Source organism: Anopheles funestus, chromosome 3RL (assembly GCF_943734845.2).
Source record: "Anopheles funestus chromosome 3RL, idAnoFuneDA-416_04, whole genome shotgun sequence".
Classification (NCBI taxonomy): Eukaryota; Metazoa; Arthropoda; class Insecta; order Diptera; family Culicidae; genus Anopheles; species Anopheles funestus.
The window spans coordinates 12,948,466-12,972,107 of NC_064599.1; the positions used below are offsets into that span (position 1 = coordinate 12,948,466).

Genomic DNA, 23,642 nt, shown 5'->3' on the forward strand with positions numbered 1-23,642 from the left:
TAGAAAGGTAATCAAATTGTACGACAAGCTTTCGCTTGTTTTCCCATTTCGGGAAATCAACATTGGCCACCTTTTCTGCCATTTGGCCCCTACCCTCCATCCAGCCGCTGGTGAAAGTGAACGTTCCCGCGGGGGATGGGTGGGACAAAGAGGCACAGGAAACCGAAACAGGCAAGAATATGAAATAAGTCTCGTTTTCGTGCCCGATTGTGTTTCCATGCCATAAGCGTATGCAAATTTATTCATCCATCTTCGCTTTCTTCGCTTCAAGAAGTCGGCCATGGGTTTCTTCAAACGTACCGGGCATAGGGTTCGTTTTCTTTTTGTCCGCCCTGCGTACACTGCGCCATATTGAAACTCCTCAAATCGAACTCCTACAAATAACTGCCGCTAACAGACGGCAGGTCTTTGTCGGACGGATCGCGGCAAAGACTTGGCGCGTGGGCGGACAGTACTGCGGTGTGTTGACGATGGTTTCGTGAAACCATCGTTTCAGTATGGTCAGTGCTTAATGAAGTCACGGTGATCAGTAGCGTTAACTGATCGCGTGGATGATAATTTGACAGTAATTAAAATTGCTGCTCTAATGCCGGCAATGATATAACAAGGTCATGGTTTTTAAATTGTTATTTAACATGCAAATACTACCATTTGTTTAACTCCTCAAAATATGTAATTTAATCCAAGGGATATTTAAACCTTTACCATTTTTTTAACTTCAGGTATCTAATGAACAACAGTTAACAAGGGCATGCAAATTAGCCGTATCTATCGCTTCACATAGGGAGAATCCGGAGCTGACTACAAAACAAGAATATACGTCTAAACTTCAACCATTGAATGCCACCCGTAAAGGTTTGCTCGTTACTCGTCAATACTAACCGGAAAGAGACTATCCTTCATCGACGCCATCGTACCTGATTTTTGGGGGGTGGTGTACAGGAACAAACAGCAAAGGAAATGCGAGCAAACGACTACAACAGTCGTACCAAAGGATATACCGTGTAGTATCACATAAATCGCGATTCAACCACCACCACGAACATACGAACCTTGTTAGCATAACAAAGGCACTGCACAGTAGGCAACGGCCATACAAATGCCGGGATGAAAATCAATTATATGAGCCATGGTGGTTATTTTCTTCAAACATATTTGATATAACTAAAAAATGTGTAATTACATTATTGTTCATTATTTTTCTCAAATAATAGTGTTTTCAATAATGAGTACAAATAGGAACTAGTATGTTTGACAGAAGCTAGTGGAGTTTGACTCCAATTAAGGAGCACCAAATTGAACAAACAAGGAACAAATTATGACGAAAATGTACTAGGTTTTAAACTTGAAAAAAACCAATTTATTATTAAAAAGTAACTAAATAAGTAATATTTAGTCAATTTTACGTATAATAATGAATATTCAATCAAAATCTTTTCGTTTAGAGAGCGATGCCGCTATAATATCACGAATTACGGTCTTTCCAGAAAAAATTAAATATTTTTCACGGTCGCGCATGGTCGCAACCAATTAAATCAAAAATATATAGTAAAATGGTGGCCTTTCATATGATATATGACACAAGAGTCATCTCGAGTCCAAACATAATTTTTTTCATTGTCTAATACATCATTTCTGAGAACAGCAAGACCTTCTTTTGGTTTTTGGTAATTTTTGAAACGAAAAATATTATATTATCAAAAGAATGAATACAAATGAAAAGTATATTAAAAAACCTATTCAAAAAAGTCAACGGTATTAAAATCGGTCAATTGGTTTTCTCAATACAACAGTTTTAATGTTGGTTGCAATATAACATATTTTTGAAACAAAACATACCACCTACTATTTTGATGTACTGTTTCTCAAAAAGTTTCAAATTTGAAAATGAGATATTTTAAGTTTATCTTAGTTAAAGTATCTACTTTCCAAACATGTATTAAGTTTGCATGAATAACGATGTAAATTTTTCGATTTTCATACAGGCGTTTGCCCACTGTGCACTGGCGTTACAATACTTTTCCGAGCTAATGCCACGGCATCGACTTGTAACGGTGCAAATAGAGCAAAGGAGTACCCCTAAGCACTAAACAGACTCGTATTTTCGAATTCCAAAGGGTACAATCATTTCGGTGCAGATCTTAACCAGTCCAACTGCTCCCAGCGGAGTTATTCTTAACGAGCTCTCTGTCTGTGTGTATGTGTGTATGAGCTTTGCTGTTAGCATGACTTTTTTGTCTGTCTGTCTGACAGCCAAAAAGGAAAGATAATGTTTTGCTAAAGAGGTTTACAAAAATTTACCCAAAACAAACCGTTTTTGTTTGCTTTTTTTGGGGGGAATAAAATAAATTATGCCATCACCAGAACATGATGATTTCGAACCAGCGGTCTAACGACTAAGGCACGATCGAATCATCACAAGCGGGAGGGAGGGAAAATTTTCTTGAATATGATTAGAAAACTTTAGAACAGTCTTATGAATACCCTTCGGCAAAATTGAATTATGTTTGATTCGTGAATAAATTGCAAAACATTTACATTTTTGCCTGAGTATAAAGGGGGAAAGCTGGTATACACGTGGAAAAAAACCCACAACCACCAAAGACCGATATGGAAATCAATTCAATTAAAACGCGTTGCATAATTCAATTTCAAACCAACATTCGCTTAACTTTGGACAAACCACTTGTTCCAAAAAACCTCAATTCTGTTGACAGGTCCACTCTTCTTCCCAGCTTTCTGCACTCTTTCCCCCCGGGGGGGTGTATAACAGTATAACAGTGTTAGGCGAAATTGTCAAATTGCCACAGGCTTCCTACTTGTTTGCGCTTGTACCACAAATTCCATCCTTCGCTGAATAGCCCATCTTCTTGTGGAAAAGGAACGCGCGCCCTAATTGACTCATTCCGCAGTGTGTAACCTCTTCACCAATTTTTCGGCTCGTTTTCATGCACCAACAAAAACCGAGCGCACGGCCCAAAAGAAGCCGAAAAATAAACATCAAAAACCATTCAAAAACCAAGCAACATTAACAATGCTAAACAGTACCGCGGGCCGGGTGTGGCGAACCATTAGCGCGGACGATTTTCGACATCTCGACCGTCGCCTTGTCGAAAGCCTTCCTTCCCCATATAACCCAACCCATCCGCGTGTTCCGCTTTGTGAATGGTGCGTGTTGTATGCAATGCAGTCGAAGCGTACGTATCCGGTCGCTTCCTTTTTTCGATGAAGTGGTGAAGGAAGGTGTGTAGGATGAGCAAATCGATACCGGAGGCAAGAGAGCTTACGACCTTCAGCCGGAAGGGGTTGTTAAAGTAACAGTAAAACAACACACACACAAAAAAAGCTCGAACACAAACTTACCGGTACGGAACACATGGACCAGCGCACTCAACCGCGAAGACCCTTTTTGATAATGTCATGTTTTTGTGTTGTGTTTTTTTTTCGAGATGGTAAAGGTATCAGGGTGGTAGACATTGTAAGGTCTTGCTAACTCACACAATCGGTTTAACGTTTTGAAGGGAAACGATACGCAAGGACAACAAAACAAAAAAGCTAAAAACCGGGAAATACTTTCCGGTGATGATCATGGACATGAAGGGCAAGTATGACAGAGTTTTTAAAATATATTCCATTCTCAAAAAATAAAAATTAATATTCCTTATTTATGCACTAAAATTAAAAATTATTAAACTTTTCTCGCTAAGCTTTTCGAACAGAAGCTTGCAAAATGGACGTCTTTCAAAAACTTTCAACGCCTGCTATAACCATTGAAATTGTTTATCAATCTGAAAGCTGTCAATCAAAAAACTTTAAACGTCAAAGAGCATCAAAATATGTTTTGGTTATAAAAATCTCTGAAACCAAAGCCAATTCTCCCGCACACCAACTTACACTCCTGTGTCTCTCTCCTCCTATGTTTTTCAAATGACTCCCCATGATAAACTCCTCCGATTTCCTATTTAATCCCACGCCAGTTGAAAAGCCAAACTTTCATGATCTACCTGTATCTGCAAAACAATCCTTTTGCAGCACGGCTCTCGAGAATAAAGTCATCGTCCTACCGTGGGGGCGTAACGGAAATCAGCCAACCACCCTCGTGCCCCGATCCGATGCCGGAAAGGTAAAACTAGCTGCAAAATTCCACCTGTGCCCGGTTAACCTAATTAAACAAAACTTAATCCATAAAGGCAGCTCAACAACTCTTCGGAAAACCGTTCGCCCCCCTAGGGGAAGGAATGCTTTTTATAGCTTTCCGAAAACTTTCCACCCCCACTCACTAAAACTTTGGTGAATAGAAAAGCACACTAGGAAAATGTGGCATTAGGGTGAGAAGGGGTTGGGAGTTGGGAGAATAACCCACGGCCACTCGTACTTTTCGTATACCACACTACGATCGTTAAGCAGTGTCTTGAAGGAAGCACACGGAGAAGAAAAAATGTCCAGGCTACTCAACCAAACTTCTTTTGATGGGAATATGTTGGGAGGTAGGGTGGCAAAGTGCAGGAAATAGTTTACCCGATTACGCATTCATATTTTGGCCACGAGGGGAAGCTCCACCTCCTTCAACGCATCTGCAGAGAAAAAGGCATCGAATGGCACAAGAGCCGGTGTACAAGTTGTGCCATATTTTGTCTTGAACAACAACTTTCCCGGTCCATGAATACACCGGCGCAAGAAAAATCGACCACACTACACAATGGGTTTCATTATTAAACATTTCGTTGTTTTTTTTTGCATCTTCACTCTTCGCCATGGTTCGTTGCCTTCCCGCACTCATCTGTGGCAGAATCGGTGTGGCTTTAGCACAACCAACCATCATCATGAATGCCTGGCTCCGACGCGTTTCCGGACATTGCAGCAACACGGTACCGGGTGTGGACAGTATTGATGGTACCGCGGGTCTGTCGATGCTAGTACGCCCTATCCCGGTACACCGCGCGTGTGTAGTTGAGCTGAAACTCAAAAACAAAGGCATATTTCACCTTCCCATTTGCACGATGCCATTGTTGCGAACGAAGGAACGTCCAACGTCACTTTACAGCGCGGAACCATCCATCCATGGTCCCGCTGAAATGTCACACGGGCTGTTCGTGGTGCGTTGGAGTGTTGTTACCGGTTCGCTGCGCTTCGTTGCCTCCCAGTCTCCGACCGACGGCGACGATGGAGAAAGACCACTAATACGTCATCGAAATGCTTTCCCCTGGTGAGGGTCGTCGCACAGTACCGTATGCGGTAATGGAGTCGCCCGACCCTTCAAGTTCTAATCCGAAACGAACAAACGAAGTCATACTGGAAACCGATCCAAACGTGTCGGTACTACCCTGTTCGCCTACCTGTAACGAGAGCAAGAAGAGAGACAAAAAAAATGGAGGATTTTAGCGAATGGAATCTAATCAGCTTAACGGAGAAGCTATCCGTAGATCGGTTGGACGTTAGGTTCGTGTGCTGTAGAGGATTCACGTTGAAGAACACACAGGATTTAGACGTTTAATTAAAAGCTCTCCGATAAAACGGAGGAAGCATTCACGTGGGGGAGGCTAGATCATCCACAAAGAAGACCGTTCGCAGGGAGCATTTGACTTCGTTAGAGAAAGACACGAGGAATGTACTTGTATTCCCAATTTAGCTGAAAGCCTCTTTTCGTCGACTATTCCCAGTATTCGCCCAACTTCGAATAGATATCAGTACAACAAGTTCTCGTCCATTCGCATTGCTACGACGCATCGATTGTGTGTGGTACGATTATGGTTCCAATAGGAAAGGATCAAACAGGATCTGGGCAATGGGAAAAGCTAGCCCCAAAGGCTCTACTGCATGGCAGTAAGTATCCTGAAAGATGAGCTTAGTACTGCATTGAACTTCCCACCCTTTAGTTTGTTTAGAAACAAAGAAAGAATGTGGGGAAAAAACTGCATGCATCCTGCCAGACTCAACTCTCATTCCAACCAACTCACACACCAATACGACCAACTTGGACAGAATGATTCGTAAAACTTTATCTTCCGCAAGCAACAACGGTCATAAACTAACCCCAAAAGCTGTGAGCCATCTGGTGCCAAGTATGTGGAATTATATACTGATTACTTTATTATCGTTACGCTCTTCATCTTCGTTTGCTCCCCATTTTTTTACTGGGGAGTCGTTGCCGCCGCAGGGTCTGGTTGTTGAATCGTCCAGAAGTCCAGGAGAGGACGTATTCTTTCTCTATGTTTAAGCTGCATCAAAGTTCCCAAAAACCTCTTCACAGCGCAAGTGGCTATCCATCGTGCTCGAGTAAGAAAGTGGAATCGTCTTGAGCAAGAGAGTGGTGCTTCGAGCATTCTTTGAAGCAGTTTTGTGGCATGTGTGTTTCCTTCCTAAAGCTGCACAACTTCACATGCGTCTGGGGATCTTTCTTTTTTTTCCTCCTTTCTTCTTTCGGACCAAGTTTCAATTGTGTTCGGTTCCGGACCGAATCATCACCAGCAGCACCCAGCAAGAATCATAAGCTTCTTTCAAACACAAACATTCCCCCCGGTGGAAAATGGATGAAGCGGAAGGATTACAGGCATATGTATCCTATGCCGTGGCCGATGAGTATTCATTTTCTGCAACATGTTCAATGAGGACCAGCTCTTCTCTTTCGGTGCTCATTGTGATCGTCTGCCCACAGCTGGTGCCCTGCCCCTGGGGACAGGACAGGGGAAAAAGGATGTTTGCTTTAAATCGGAAACAACATTCTGCCCAACAGGCACTCAACATGTGCTCTTGTGACTCTCGTCTGAACGCACACACCGAGGGACATCGAGAGCTGCAACAGGACGAAATGAAACGAATGAAATCGAAGACGAACGGACAACAGTAGGGTACACATGCCAATAAAAACAAACCATCCATGACTAGACAACGGCTCTCGGCTTTTTCGCCTCCGAAAGAGTTCGTGAAGCAAGAAGTAACAATGTTTTGGGGCGAAATACAGAGGAGAAGGGTATGAAAAAAAAACGGAACCAGGCCCAGACTGGGTCCATCTTTCCTGTTCACCCGGAACAAGCAGCTTACTCGGTAGGTTACTCCACATTATAAACCGATGTTCCGATAACAACGGAACGGATTTGGGCTTTCCCATCACACCATGCAAAAGCAAACCACTTTTTAGTACTACATTTTGTTCGGTTCGATTTTTGTACTGGTTGTTTACCCTTCCAATCAATAATATAACACACATCCGGGACAGTGGTGGTGTGTTGCAGATTTTTTTTTTTGCTGCTTCATCGAAAGTGAAAGTAATTATAAATGCGTGTAAAACAAATGGTGAATTTGTATATTTTCCATTAATTATTTTTAACAAGAAACGAATCAACGGAATTGCTTTTTGTACCATTACCAGAACACGAAACATCCTTTTTTGTTCCACGTATCACTTAGCAGCGGCCAGATTTCGAGATTTTTGATGCTCGAAAAACAGATATTAATTTCATTAAAAACACTGATTGAAACTCATACCCAGCCAAAGTGCGTGTTCGGCTCGGTGCTTTCCCTATTCACCAGCTTACGAGTTTATTTTCTTCATTTTTTTTTCGCCCACAACGTTCCGAAAATAATCGCTAGGGGAGGAAACATACATAAGCGGGCTCTAAAATTGGTAAACATTCAAACCGAACACTTCCTACGGTTCCGTTAAAAAGCACCCATAACAGCCCACGACCCTCAGAGGGACCATTAGTTCGATCCTGCTCATCACAACCGTACCGTACCGTATGCCACATGTTCCATTAGCTTCCATCGGCTACCACCCTTGTTCCGAGTGACATTTGGATTAGGTCTCGTCTGTTTTTTTTTGTCACTCGCATCTCTTCTCCAGTCACCCGTTGCGCCCTATATACGTACGAAAGTCTGTTGTTATTTGCAGTTCATAACGACACGAGAGCCGCTGTAAGAACCTAATCAATATCGGCTTTTAACAGCACATCTGTTAGGCGTCACCCGAATGGAAGGTTGTTTTCTCTCCAGTTCTCTGTATTGCCCCGCTCGATCGAACGCATCTATCTTTCCACTTTTTTCATGCTTGTTCTTTAACGTTCCACCGATGATGATGCGTGCCAGAAACAGGCGTTATTGTGGACTGGCAATGGACCATTCTATTACGCCCCCTCCGTATCGAAACGGAGCACCCGGAACGGATGTGTGTTTACTGTTTGTCGATGAAATTAACTCCCAACACGGAAACAACGTACCGGCGCGCGCGATCGTCGCTGTCGTACATTGACATTTTTCCCCCTTAGCGGCATCCCCCCTGTTTTTGCTGCTGCTGATGACGAACACAACATGCTGCACTTCATTAAAAGCCGAAAGATACGGCTGTGCGTGTATGTCACGTGGCAATGGCGAAGTGTGAACCCGCATCAGACGCAACCAACCAAGCGTTTCCAGGTCGTTCAACACACAGCACTTTTAGAAGCGACTAGAAAAATTGACTTCAAACCCAGCAGAAGAAGCAAAAAAAACACCCTTTCCTAGAGTAACCTTCAGTAGTAGTGCAGGTGACACGAAAAACCCCTGATCATCGCTTGCTTTCGTTGGTTGATGCTGCTGAACCACCGAAAGCTTCCTAAGAAAATCGCACCGACGGAGAAGAAAATCGTCGTGGAAAACTTCTTCGCCAACCATGGTTTCAAGAAGCAGGTACAAAAGGAAAAGCGATTTTCCTCGAAGATGGAATGTCTCACATGCTTTCACGAACGTCATGAAGTTTTCCACGCTACCGTTCGTAAATCTACTGATCCACCATGAGCCGGTCGGGATACAGCAAGGACGGATAGCAGACAGCGTAAACACAACGGAAAGTAAAATAAAACAGATTGCAGCCAGTGAAAAGGTAGTATATGTATTATAGTAGCTTCACACGCTGACAAGCGCAAACGGTTATACACGTGTTTCGTCAATCGGAGGGATTTGTTGTGTTTTAACGAAGCGGGACAAAGCTCCGAACAGAGCCCTTCTTTGTCGTGGAAAATCCCACATTAATTGCTGATGGTTCGATTGTTTTTCTGATAGGAATTTTTCAGAGGGTAGAAGGACTTTAGGTGAGTTATTATGTAAGTAAACCTTAACCTAATCAGGATGCTTGAATAAAAATTGGAAGAAGTTCTCCAGACGAAGTAAATCTGGTTGCAGAATTCCGATAATTCCAATTAGTGATGGGTCATACGATTTATTTCATGACTCGACACAAAGTCGGGTGCAGCAGAATCGGAATTGACCTCTATACGTGGGTGCAACGGGTTCGTGTCGACCCGCAAATTTAAGGAGGTTCAGTAGTTCCGACTCGAACTCGCTGCACCCACGAATCGGAGTCGCTTATGACCTACTGAACCTACTGAATCTATTTGGACCCGAGTGCGATCCGAACTCGTTTCACACACGGGTCGAAGTCGCTTATGGTAACTTGCACTTACTAGACCTACTGAACCTACTTCGACCTGAGTCCGATCCGAACTCACTTCATCCACGGGTCGGAGTCGCTTATGGTAGCTTGCACCTACTGGACCTACTGCACCTACTTCGACCTGAGTCCGATCCGAACTCGCTGCACCCACCTACCGGAATCGTTGCACCTACTGAATCTCCGTACTGAATCGATCCGAGTCCGATCCGGACTCCTAGTTGCACATCGGAATCGTTGCACCTACTGAACCTACTTCAACCTGAGTTCGATCCGAACTCGTTGCACCCACAGGTCGGAGTCGGTCTTACACCTTCTGGTACTTGAATCGACAGTTCTACCCGAACCGGATCGGGTCGCTTTTGGATTTCTCCGACTCGATAGGTTGGAATCGACACGCCCATCACTATTTCCAATAGAACATTTTTCCTTGGTGGAGCAAAAACTCCATGGTGAAAGTAGATTCAATTTTCACCAAAAACTGTCGCTTAAGTAAACTCTATTTGCTACGCTTTTTAGCTTAACTCACTCACTCCTGTCTGGGTCCTTTCCCTCTCCCTTGGATATCGCAAAAAAAAAAACATTCTACAACCGGAGGTCAACATTTTTGGTGTGCTGATGTTTACCATCTTTCCAACCCCATCTAACAGTGGCGTGGCCAACAACAGGAAGCAGCCGTAACTTTACCGCTTCGCTTAACTCAAATCGATTTACAACTTCTAACCCGGTTATTAAAAGTTGGCCCTTTCGAATGAAGCGCATCACGCTTCCGCTACTGTCCGTGTCCGAAAACAAAAACCCCCAACAAAAAAAAACCCCATTGGAAACACAGTTCCGGGTGATGGTATCTCATAGGTCAAAGGATATAATTTGATGGAAAATGTTTGTTGCAAGCATCCCGTGGTAGTTCGCGAGTTATGTCCCGAACTTCATATCCACTTTTTTCCGCTGAATAAATCAAACATTTCGTCATTGCGGGAGCAGTAGTAGCAGTTTCGATTAAAAAACTTTCTACCATGTTTTTTCCCCCGCTCTGGTTTGTTGGTGCTTGAGGACGTATCCAGTATGGGCCAGTATTCGGCAAACTTCGACTATTGCGCGATTTTGTCGCGGAACGAAAGTTCATCGTACGAACCCGTGGGGGAGGTGGGACAGCATCATGTACGAAACGTGTCCTTGTTCCGTCAGCTTTCAGTGGACAGACGGACCAGAAAGTTTAATCTAATCAAAAAATTTTGCATTACCATTCGTCATACTTATCTGTCCTTAAGGTAAAAAAACGAAAGGACAGCATCAAATTTTCATAAACTGTTTTTTTTCTCTTCCTTTTTTTAACAGAGATCTTGCATAAACGAATGAAAGCCTCAAAATATGTTGCTCCAAAAACTCAAACACACTTCAAACTTCAAATGGGATGAAGATAAATCACGTAGAAAGACAAACATCACAACACAACCGGGGACAAGGTAAGTGGATCTTTCAACTGACGGAGCCGTTTACTCAACGGTTTTGTTTTTCCGTTGTTTTCCCACCAAGGAAAAGGGGGGCTATGAGTGGGTTAGTAAGGGGAAGAAATTACTTGGCAAAGTTTAATCTACCATCATAATTCATCAATTCGAAGATCGATGGGTGGAAAATCCAATCAGCAAATGCAAGACAGCGACAGACAGACAACTTCCTGTGCAGATTTGAGGTCGTTTTTCGGTTTGTCCAAGAAAATCCTCGCACATACTGTGGAACCACAGTAAATCTTCCCCAAGTTGAAGTGTTTGCAGTGTAAATGAAAGTTTTAAACATCGCCTTTCCCCGATTCATTACTCTTCCTTCGATGTCGACAATAAGACGCCTTCATTCACGTTCCATATAGCACACGATCAATCAGACAAGCGTTTTCTATTTTCTGCTTACCTCAACACAAAAGGATAGCAAGAACATAATAGGATAAGAATATATTTTCATCCACTACTCTACATTTGCTCGCAATTTGCACTCACTCTCATTTCGGACTCGTTTTCCAACAAGTCGGAATGTGTTCCATTGTGCCGGGATCGCACATCTCCGTAATCAATCGCACTAAAAGCCTGGCTCTTCCATTGCCGATGCACTTCCATGGTGAAATACGGTGTTTCCAGCATTGGTTGATTTATAGATGAAACCATCCCGGAACATTGTTCCGTTCACCGGGAGTTTTCCACCTTCCCCCCTGGAACAAGGGCAAGGCCTTTCCCCCAGGAGCGACATTCTACAAGTTTCCATCCCGAACAAGCACTTATGCGTCTTGAGAACTTCAGTACCAACCTTCGGTCGGTTTTAGCCATTATCAACCACTTATGGCTATGGCTTCTGCCCACGGCACCTCCCCGCCCACCGGGATCCTGGTCTAATGAGCGATGAAATCTTCACCATTTTCTTGGACCGTACCAAAAACCAGCAAATGGATTGTTTTCCCCCCATTTGGAAGAACGTGGGTAAGAATATTTGCTTCGCTCGTTTTCTTACCGTCGGACTCATTACGGTGCAGCTACGCCATCGCCACGATCGGCTTCCGAGTGATAATGAAATAACATACCAGGGGAAGAGGGTTTTGGTCGAGCTAACCGGTGATGGATCAGTTTGCACTTTCAATCGAGCGAAAGCGCGTTAGTTGCATAAGATGGGTTTTGAGCGCTTGAGCGAATTAAATGAAGCCACGGACGGGTTTTAGTGATGCGAATTCTCGCTTGATTGCATGTCGATCGTTACGCAACTAAACCAGGGGCAAGGGCAATGAATGATATTATTTGATTTGTTAAATCGAGCTTAGTTTTGCAAATCGCAAGTCGGAAAAGGTGAATTATTTAATCTTTAAATTTCAAACATTTAAAAAAATAATAATTGTATTTAATGGCAAAAAATCGCACCTCTTCAAACAACTTCATAAAGCTATCGTACACAGAATCCCCTCGTGGATGAACTTTATTGTACCCAACCAATTGTCCACTTAACCAATGGAATTATATTATCGTTTCTGTTTCACACTCTCTGAGCCATTGATATGTTCCCTTTTTCCCCCTTCGTTTCCCTTCGTTCAACGATAATCGGAATAAGCTCCACAACTCGGAGAAAAGCAAAAATCTAAAGTAGAAAAAAAACCCCAAAACTGGATGAAAATTTGCACTTCCAATTTGGCAATTAAAAGGAAATAAACTGCAGCAGCTATGATCCTCTCGGCACCGGACCGGTGCTTGAGTCTGTTTTGCAATGGCCACTATGAGCCACCAGTCACATTCAATTGGAATATTTCGTTTATCTTTATTGTTGGACAATCGAGTGTCGGGTGGAAAAGTGGTCCATTTTTCTTATGAGCAAATGTATGGAGGAAAAGGAAAGGAAATAAAAACATTCCGATTGTTGGATAAACAACGCTTGCAGGCCTCGGTGCAACTTGAAAATTGGACATTTTCTTTCGCTGCTTCTACAAAATCTACAGCAAAAGGGACGGAATTCTGCACACAATCGAATTGACCCACGTTCTCTATCCCTCGGGAGCATAGGAAAACGGGTTAAAGAAAAGTGGAATCGAACTGCCGCTGCACGGTTAATCCCCGGATCTAAAGCCCACCAGGAAGATATCAACCTAATGATATATAAATACAGCTTTTTGGGAGGAATCGTTTCACGGGTTTCCCGGTGCTCCGCGCAAAACAAGCCTAGACCATCGTCATTCGAATCATTAATTTAATCATGCCCCCCGGAAGCTATGCGGAGCATTCACAGAGTGCGGCACAGTATTTGTCCTTTTTGGTTTCAGTTTTTGCAATGCTGTTTTTTCTTCTTTTTTTGTGCATCCTAGTTTATTCGAGAACCGGGATAGCCCGGATGTACGGAGTGTTTTTGTTGTGTCGATTCGAACACAGGCACAATCTGAACTGGTTCACTTTTTGCTTAATCCTTTTCCACGGCGAAAGGCGAAACGTCTCGCAGGATTTCGAATCAGGATTTATCGTTATTGCTTGCACAAACGGTCCGTTTCCAGCTGACCGTCCTGGCCAGTGTGCCTTGTGAATGGACCATATTCGAGTTACCGTGTCCTCGAAATTATCAGATCATTCCAATCAGCCGTTGTATTCGTCCGGCGCTTGGTTCCTGTGGAAGGAAAATGGCCACACATTGTTTTTTTGTTTCGTTTGTTCGTACCGAAATACGATCGAACATACACCAAAACTAGAAGGGAAAATTCACCAAACCGAAACTGTGAAAATCGGTTGCCTGTTTTTCCACTCGGTTGAGCCGGTACCGGCTATCGCAAGATGAATGGAAGGACGATGATCTACAGGATTCGCTCGAGAAGCTTCGCTTTCTATCCGCGGAAGAAACATGAACAAAAAAAAACACATCTCCACAAAAATGCCAGAGGTGGTGTGTGTGTCTTTTTTTTTGTTTGTTTGTTTGTGATGTTTTGTTGTTTTATTTGTCTCGCAAATGCAAGCGGCCGGAAAAACGTAAACGTCAAAAGCAAACACGCGATGCTAAGCGGTCCTCCTACGATTCACGGCCTTCGGTTCTTCACGAGCTTCAAATGACAGTTGCCAGTTTTTTTGTTTTTTTTTTGCAAAAACTTGAAGAAAAAAAGAAAAGATTTATTGTTTTGTTAAGTGGGTAAGGAAAAGGAATTGTGTTTTTTTTACATTGTTACATCACCGGAAGAAGAATGTTCTTCATCGTTTACATCATGGCATGAAAGTGTACTTCTTTTTTTTTCTTGGTGTAACTTTATCAAAACTTTCAATCCTTTTTACAGTTGGCGGAAAAGCTCATAAGCTGCTCAAGGTAAAAAAAAATACAGATAAGTACTTTTTTTACTTCAACATCTTTAGTAAGGTATTTTTTTTATTTCTGTTTGAGACAGTCTACCAGTTATCATTCAAGCTTACCGCTCAATCCTCAAACAGATTGTACCATTTTATGATGTTGATTTTTCTACTCAGTCGACACTGCTCATCGATTCTCGTTCAACCAGGCACATTCATCCTACATGCGATTTCGTACGCTCACGACTCTCGGTGTTTGTTGTTACAACGACAACGAGTAAAGAAAATAAAACAAGAGTCACCTATGTAGACTAGTCTCCGAACTGTCGAAGCAATGATGTCCTGAAGGACCTCGACATCTAAATTTTGTATCGTTCCGAATCGAGTGAGAGATAAATAATGCGAAAGAAAAATATCAATCACAGGATTAGCCCGAAGAAGCCATAGGAGATCTCGAGGAAAGTCTCCTTTGAAAGTAGTATTAATGGCAAGAGGAACGAACTAAGGAAGATATGTGAAAAACAGCCCTAGGTTTTTTGATAGTTAGAGCTATTTGTAACTTTAAAGTACTTATTTACTTAAAGAAAAATAAAGTTGATCTAAAATTAAATTCACTTCTAACTTGAAAACTAAATTGGTAGTGAACTAGTTTCCAAAAATGCTACTAATTTCCCTCACAAACGCTTCATTTAACATGACGTTAACAACCATTTATGGTGAGAAACCCGAAATGGGCAATTAATTTTTATTCCAATAAATCACCCTGTCCAGCTAGATCACGTGAAAAGGCTCTTAAACAACTGGCGACCTTAGCTTAACACACACACGTAAAACTGTTTCCTATCCATTTTGCGAATGTTCCCCACAACAACAAAAAAGAAACAAAAACCACCATAAATCAAAGCGCAACAGGAAGACACCGTCATCATCATCGTCACTTCAATAAAAATCTTGTCCACAAAAAAATCACCATCAAAACAAACTAAGCGCTAACACAAACGGAACGGATGAGATACGGGAATTCAAAAATTGCCCACCATCATCGGCTCAATTTGAAGCAAAACCAAGCGAAAATCACTTCATTTTTTGTGTTTCTTTTGTTTGGATCACTTTTGAAAGTCCGCTCTTTCTATGGTGGGTCTTTTACTGGTACATCATCATCATCGTCATCATCGATGGTGATTGGCACTATAAATTAGTGATATCGAAATGGCGCCATTTCGTCGGCGGTTGACAGCGATCAGAAAGCAACATAAAGGCCCCGAGATAGAAAACCAAAACGTCACACTATTTTATTTAGTCCATTTTTTGGGGACATTTTGTGGCTTCTTTTTTTTGGGGGCGTTCGAAATTGGCACACGAAGTAGCTGATTGACAGGAAATTGAAGTGGTCAAGTTTGAAACCGCGATCAAATTCGGTTGTTAGTGTTTACGTTTCGTATGCGTTACACTCATTTGACAGTTGAAATTATTATTCCGATTAATGCATTATTGTTTTCACCGGGGTAGCGTTACGAACGCAGAGGTTAGTTGTGTTAGTGTAAGGACCGTTAGGGCTAAGAACCATTGCGAAAAATCACTGCACTTGTAATAAAATACGTACGCCGAACGGTCAAGCGAGAAACCGCGCTCCAGATTAATTTTTCACCGTTCCGAAAGAAAACTAAAAAACACAACGTAGGGATCGATCGCGAACATTTGGTGCCGTGACCAGGATATATTCTTTCGGAGTGAAATTAATTTCGGTTTCTCAGAGTGATCATTGCTGCGTGTTGCAAGATTGCACTATTGCACTGAGTGTGAACACTTGTATTTTTTGTTGAAAGTTGTCAGCTATCTGTAACGTACTGTACGTGTACCGTGATTGTTGATCGTGATTATTGACTGTTGTCTGCTTGTGAAAATTTGTGGTGTTGAGTTTTTTGGTTGTGAACTCGTCCTCGCGAATTTTGTGTTTTTTGTCGTTTGACCGGCCATCGCTGTGAGCATTAGCGTCGGTTCAATGGCATCACCAGCCGACTTGCGTTCCAGAAGAGTGACGTTGGAGGAGAAGATTCATCGTGCTGCTGCATTTGCTGCAAATTTCGTTCCGGCGCGCGACGAGCTTAAAGTGCCTTTTTATGCCGCGGAAGTTGAACGAGTTTCAGTCGAATACGACGGCGTGCAGCAGATGATTGAAAATGGTGCTGCACCGGAGGAACGCGCGCTTGAAAGCCATTTACGCGCCACGATGGAGGATGCTATAATGGCTGTGAGAGCAAGCCTCCAAGCACTAATGCAACCGACGCCGCGCGTAGCCATCGCGTCATCATCGAATCGCGTTGCAGCGTCGGAGCTAAGATTGCCAAGAATTTCGTTGCCTGAATTCGACGGTAATGAAATGCAATGGGCAACGTTTCGTGACACTTTTGAAGCACTTATTCACAACAACACCGAAGTGCTGGATATCCAAAAGTTTCACTATCTGCGAGCAGCACTGAAAGGAGAAGCTGCTAGGCTGCTGGATTCCATCCCGTTGTGTTCCTCAAATTACTCCATTGCATGGAAATCATTGGTCGATCGCTATGCCAATGAGTATTTACAAAAAAAGAGGCATTTGCAAGCCATGTTCAACATGTCGAGAGTGCAAAAGGAATCCAATGCAGCACTGCATAGGCTGGTCGATGATTTCGACAGACATGTGAAAATGCTCCACCAGTTGGGTGAGCCAACTGAACAGTGGAGCACTATTCTGGAGTATGTGTTGTGCACAAAACTGCCTGAGGAAACGTTGAAGAACTGGGAGGATCATGCTTCCACGCTCGATACACCTGACTACGCAACGCTAATAGATTTCCTACAAAGAAAAATGCGGATATTAGAGTCCATATCGATGAATCATCAGTCTACGAAGGAAAGTACTCACCCGAATCCCGTGCGGCGCGCCCCGCAGCAGCTTTCTTCCTGCTCTTCCACTACGAGCAATTCTAAAGAGTGCCCATATTGCCAACACGAGCATGCCCTGAGCAGTTGTTACAAGTATTGCCGCCTTCCACTGTCTGAGCGTATTCAGATTGCAAATGAGAAGAAGGTTTGCAATAACTGCTTACGGAAGGGCCATTGGGCAAGAAATTGTCTTTCGTCTTCCCGATGCAAGCATTGCCGTGACAGACATCACACTCTTTTGCACCGCTCCAATGAACCAGCAGGATCGAAAGAAGGGTCACCGGAACGTCCCGATTCACCGAAGCCGAAGGATCGCGCATACGCTCAGTCGCTCAACGTTACCGAGACGACGGAGCGTTCAGAGGAGGTGTTTCTGCTAACTGTGCGAGTGAACATCGTAGATGCTGACGGCAAGGAGCATTCGGTGCGTGCTCTTCTAGACAGTGCGTCGCAAGCGAGCCTGATGACCGAAAGGATTGCCAGATTGCTGCAGATAAAACGGTCTCCAGCTAACGTCAAAGTATTGGGAGCTGGTAAGGTATCTCGCAATGTTCGTGAATGTGTGTTTGCTGAGATTCGGTCGAAAAGACAGCATTTCAGTTGTGGCGTACAATTTATGTTGATGGACCAAATAACCTCTCATATTCCTTCAGAGAACATAGCTATTAGCCACTGGTGTATCCCGAAAGGAATTGAGCTAGCTGATCCGGAATTTAATAAATCACAGCCAATCGATTTATTAATAGGCGCGAAGCACTACTATTCGTTTTTCCCTAGTGCTGCACGAGTGCACTTGGGTCCTGACCTTCCATCATTGATTGACAGCGTGTTTGGCTGGATTGTAGCGGGTTCGGCAATGTTGCATTACCCTGCTAATTCGCAGACAATTATTTCCAACGCTGTTTGCATGATGTCACTGGAAGAAAGCATGGAACGGTTTTGGAAAATCGAATCTTTGGTAATGAAAGATGGATACTCGCCCGAAGAACGCAGATGTGAACAGCTATTTCAGACAACCACGACGAGAGATAAGGATGGTCGGTACATCGTCCGTTTGCCGCGTCATCCTGACTTTGGGGTACGATTAGGTGCATCCAAAACAAGTGCAAAACGTCGATTCGAGCTGTTGGAGAAACGTTTCGTTAGAAATGCCAAACTGAAGGAAGAGTATCACGCATTTATGAAGGAGTACTACGAGTTGGGGCATATGCGTTTGGTCCGCGATGAGCTGCCGGAGCCAGTTGAGTCGTACTATCTGCCCCACCATCCCGTGTTCAAAGAGTCGAGCACTACAACGAAAATCAGAGTCGTGTTTGACGGCTCTTCGAAAACTACAAGCGGTTATTCCCTTAATGAGGCTCTCTGTGTGGGACCAGTGGTGCAGGACGAGCTGCTTGATCAACTTTTGCGTTTTCGCACCTACAGAGTGGCTTTGGTAGGCGACATAGCAAAGATGTACCGGCAGATATTGCTTCATCCTGATGATCGTCCATTAGTGCGAATCTTCTTTCGATTTTCGACGCAGCAACCAGTCCAGATTTATGAGCTGAATACGGTTACCTATGGACTGGCACCATCATCGTTCCTTGCTACGCGTGCTCTGATTCAGCTGGCGGATGATGAGGGTGACGCATACCCACGAGCGGGTCCGGCTTTGCGAAAGAACTTCTACGTAGACGATTTCATCGGAGGAGCGAACTCGGTAGAAGAGGCTACGTTGCTACGAGATGAGTTAGCTGAGTTGCTACTTAAAGGCGGATTTGAGCTACGCAAATGGACCTCTAATTGTCCTGATGTTCTGCGCGGACTCGATGAGTCGCAAATTGGAACAACTTCCAAGATGAGCTTCGCTTCCCATGAAGCCGTGAAGACACTTGGGATCAGTTGGGTTCCACAAGAAGATTGGTTGCTATTTGAAGGATTGTGTCAACCAGATACCGATATCATCACAAAGCGATCTGTACTTTCCACCATCGCTAAAATGTATGATCCGCTGGGAATGATAGCTCCGATAGTCATTCGGGCAAAGATGATAATGCAGGAAATATGGACGTACTCGTGTGATTGGGATGATGCCCTGCCAGCAGGCATCGTTAGTAAGTGGAAGCAGCTTCAACAGGAGATCCAATCCCTTTCACAGTACCGTATGGAAAGATACGTATTGGTTCCCGGCGCACGTAAGATTGAGCTGCACACCTTTTCCGATGCTTCAACAGCAGCTTATGGTGCATGCACGTATGTACGGTGTGAAGAGCCGGGACGAGTTCGGGTGATGCTTCTAGCATCTAAGAGTAAGGTAGCACCCTTAAAGCAGCTAACGGTTGCCAGACTAGAGTTATGTGCCTGCGTCCTTGCAGCACATTTGCACCATCGAATAAAAAGGGCGATCGCTACGAAAATTGATGCGTCATGGTTTTGGACCGATTCAGCTATCTGCACGGCGTGGATTAGGGCGCCTCCAACCACGTGGAAAACGTTTGTCGCCAACCGTGTGGCTGAGATACAGCATTTTACGAGTGACGCAAAGTGGCGACACATAGCTGGAGTCGAAAATCCCGCAGATCTGGTGTCACGCGGGATGGAAGTGTTGGAATTCAACAACAGCATGGCATGGAGACATGGGCCAGCATGGTTGGCGAAACCAGAGGATGTTTGGCCTATGTCTGATCCAACGGAGCCTTCTGAGGCAATTCAAGAGAAGAAGGTCTTAACAGCCGCCGTTGCGACGTGTACCAACGAGCTGTTCTTGCGTTGGTCATCATTCACTCGCCTGGTAAATGTCGTAGGTTATTGTCGACGTTTCATTGCCATGGTGCCACATCTGCGGCGCATAAGACGTGAAGGAGCCATGCATTCCAACGAAGGCAATGCGCATTCCAGTAATTCCGCATCTCCGAAGGTGTTGAGCGTTCTTGAGCGAGCAGCAGCGGAAGACGCTTTATTAAGGCTTGCTCAGCGTGAGTCTTTCGCGGAAGAGTTGAGTGATCTGCAAACGGGGAAACAAATTAGAAGGCAGTCACAGTTACGTCGACTTACCCCATTTTTGGACGAAAAGGGCATCATCAGAGTTGGTGGCCGATTGAACTTGGCGCAGCTACCCTTTCAGTCGAAGCATCCCGCGTTGCTGCCTAAGGGCCACCCATTGGCTCGATTAATTGCAGAGAGCTACCACAAGTTGCTGCTACATGGTGGAGGACGTTTGTTGCTGTCATCCATAAGGGAAAGATTTTGGCCCTTGAACGGAAGAATGTTGGTGAAAGCCGTGGTGAGGAATTGCATCCGATGTATTCGTCATCATCCTGCGGCAGCAGAGCAGCATACTGGTCAACTGCCCTCTGGTAGATTAGTCCCGAGTCGTCCGTTTGCGGTCACAGGAGTGGATTACGCAGGCCCATTGTATCTAAAGCCTGCGCATCGGCGGGCTGCATCGCTGAAGGCATATTTGTGTGTCTTTGTGTGTTTCACAACCAAGGCGGTTCATCTAGAGCTAGTGGGTGATCTTTCAACCGAAGGGTTTCTCGCTGCTCTACGGAGATTTACGGCGAGGAGAGGTGTTCCGGAGCACATCCATTCGGACAACGGTAAAAACTTCGAAGGTGCCAGGAACGAGCTGCAGGAACTTTTTGCGAGATTGGGAAGTGAGACTGCACAGAGTGTCATCGCAGCGTCGTGCGCGGAACATGGAATCACTTGGCATATGATTCCACCGAGAGCTCCCCATTTTGGCGGCCTTTGGGAAGCTGCGGTAAAAACTGCCAAGCGTCACCTGTTTCGTCAACTGGGCAGTACACGATTATCGTTTGAAGGCTACTACACCGTTCTGCATCAAATCGAGGCAGCAATGAACTCTCGTCCGCTGCTGCCACTTTCCGACGATCCTAATGATTTGGCCGCACTAACGCCTTCTCATTTTTTAGTAGGTTCATCGATGACGGCGATACCAGATCCGGAACTAACGCACGCACACATAAACACCGAACAGCACTTGACCAAACTTCAACTACTGGTTCAGAAGTTTTGGAAACACTGGCAGAAGGAATACTTACAAGAACTGCAGAAGGACCCACGCATCGCTAAGAACACGGATAACATTCAACCGGGGCGAATGGTTATCGTAGTGGACGAGCTGCTGCCAACTACTCGCTGGCCGCTTGCACGAGTCGTAGAGGTTCACCCCGGCGCGGATGGATTAGTACGCGTAGTCACGTTGCGAACACCTAAGGGAATTATAAAACGTCCGATCACGAAGATCTGTCCCTTACCAATATCCAGTGAAAATGTAGGAGCATAAGGAAGTCAGGGAATATCACTTGCACAAAGATCACGAATCACTTGGTACTTAACACTTTTATCCGTTTGCGATACCACGCGGTGTTTTGACATAGGCGAGCAAGGATAAGTTTGTTTGTTGATGGTACATCAAGGCGAGGAGTATGTTTACGTTTCGTATGCGTTACACTCATTTGACAGTTGAAATTATTATTCCGATTAATGCATTATTGTTTTCACCGGGGTAGCGTTACGAACGCAGAGGTTAGTTGTGTTAGTGTAAGGACCGTTAGGGCTAAGAACCATTGCGAAAAATCACTGCACTTGTAATAAAATACGTACGCCGAACGGTCAAGCGAGAAACCGCGCTCCAGATTAATTTTTCACCGTTCCGAAAGAAAACTAAAAAACACAACGTAGGGATCGATCGCGAACAGTTAGATAAAGGGCTGTAATTGAAATATGTCACATAAGCCATTTAGATAACTTTTCGTCATACCATGAACCATGAAGCTTTGTGTATTTTGGGTTTTTTGTAGGAAGATTTTATCAACCACATCCACCGTGATGATCAACGCTTGTCAACGTTCATTTTCAGAGGGAAAAAAGATATTTTTTCAAAATAAATTTAAAGCAACTTGGCGGCCCTTATTACATAAGTGGATAAAATTTTCACACAAAAGACAAATCAAACCTTTTTACCTTCAGCTAAGTCATATGGCGATACAAATAATTTAGCTAAAATCATTTGCAAAACCAATCAACCGCATCGCGCTCGTAAGTCTCTCACAATTCGATCGAGTTTGATCGTCCGATTTTTGTCGAAATAAATAAAAAAACCCGCGTTGTTAATAAATCGTTTGTAGCGAAAATTCATGGACGAAAAAATAACCAACGTAAAAAAAATGCCTCACTAACATTAGATAACTTCAAACCAAAATCAAAAAACCGAACGAAACCGAGTGGCGGAAAATTTCATTCTACTTCAATTTTACATCCAATAAGCGATGGGCCAAAGCCAACAAAAAAAACAGTATAGGAAGTGGTTTTTGCCAGATTGAATGACGGATTCAATTTATCGTACAAATTCGTACTTTTATGCTGGGGAAGCAATAAATTTTCGCTCCACCTTGCCTGGGGTTTTCCTTTTTTTTTGTTTAGCCACCTATATCTTTATGGGCTGTGGGTGTTACAGTTGAGTGTAGGGGATGTTGAGAGGTTTGACTGGAGAGCATCAAACGCCAATATTCGCTTTCATCATATCGATCCCATCCTCAATGTATGCTCGTCTACACGTTACCCCCAAACGTTTGTTATTCCCTTTAGCATCCCTCCGCAAACGATGGTTTTCCCTTCTTCAGTTCGCATGCTCACACAGACACGAGTGCTTCGTCCAATATTGCAGCACAATAAACAACATCACACCCATCCCCCTCCCAAACTCGGTGCCGTCTGGGTGCCTAAATTGGTTGCCGAATGTCGGATGCTTTCCAGAATTTGCCACGAACCCGTAGCACAAAAAAATGGGGAGAAAAACAAATAAATAAAACACAAATCGTGTTGCAGCTGTCGTGCACTACAACATCACCGGCTTGTTGTTGCACTCCCTCCCTCCCCCCGGGATCATAAATTCTACCATCCACCGGCGGCCACATATTCCGCATTGAAGTGACAGGTCATAAAAATTAATTAGATAGAATTCGTGCTTTAAGCGTGACAAATGTACCAAACATGATCAGGTTGATGCCATAAATTTGCGCAACGGAAATCCCCGCTTTATGGGTTGATAGTTATTTATTCTTTTGCAAAAGTGTAACATAAACTCACTTTTCTTCTCTCCATTCGATGCGAAGTTCACTTTCATTGCATAATTCCCAGTCGCACTCGCTTCAAAAGCTAGTTCCATCCTAAACTTACACGCTTTGATTTTCTTTTTCGTTTCTTTTTTTTCTCTCAACGTAAAGCAATTATTCCATCACGCAGCTTACAGGCAACAGCCCTGGCTCAATTAAATAATCTTAACCACGCACACTCTTCTATCCGGTCAATCCGCACCAGCCAGTGTTGCACTTTCCCGAACATGAAAAGAGACTGAGGGCAAAAACGGAAACAAGTTCCCCTTGACATCATAATTGGCCAGCGCGGTCAAAACGAACTCCTCCTCCCACCCTCCTTCGCACCCCTATTTCGGACGGGATGATGGGGGTTTAATGTCCACCCTTGCCCAAGATCTC

The 23,642-nt window shown here is 43.9% G+C and overlaps 2 protein-coding genes and 2 long non-coding RNA genes across 6 annotated transcripts in view; 2 read left to right on the top strand and 2 right to left on the bottom strand.

The window, feature by feature from the left end:
• LOC125771431 (uncharacterized) overlaps positions 1–23,642 on the bottom strand; it is a 133,410-nt gene that overhangs the window by 37,663 nt on the left and 72,105 nt on the right. The gene's annotated exons all lie outside the window — the stretch shown is intronic.
• Positions 1–23,642, top strand: part of LOC125771506 (uncharacterized) — a 105,548-nt gene that overhangs the window by 33,480 nt on the left and 48,426 nt on the right. Inside the window, exon 2 of the long non-coding RNA XR_007419317.1 lies at positions 10,763–10,890. This is a non-coding gene — a long non-coding RNA (uncharacterized LOC125771506). The remainder of the gene's footprint in view (positions 1–10,762; positions 10,891–23,642) is intronic.
• Positions 2,251–10,769, bottom strand: LOC125771508 (uncharacterized). Its single transcript, XR_007419319.1, has 2 exons — positions 9,539–10,769; positions 2,251–9,451 (listed from the first exon to the last, which is right to left on the bottom strand). It is a non-coding gene; the product is annotated as an uncharacterized LOC125771508 (long non-coding RNA).
• On the top strand, positions 16,445–21,566 carry LOC125771424 (uncharacterized). The gene is made up of 2 exons (XM_049442032.1): positions 16,445–20,720; positions 21,057–21,566. Exons 1-2 carry the CDS (start codon positions 16,445–16,447, stop codon positions 21,428–21,430), a joined length of 4,650 nt encoding a protein of 1,549 aa, XP_049297989.1. The 3' UTR covers positions 21,431–21,566.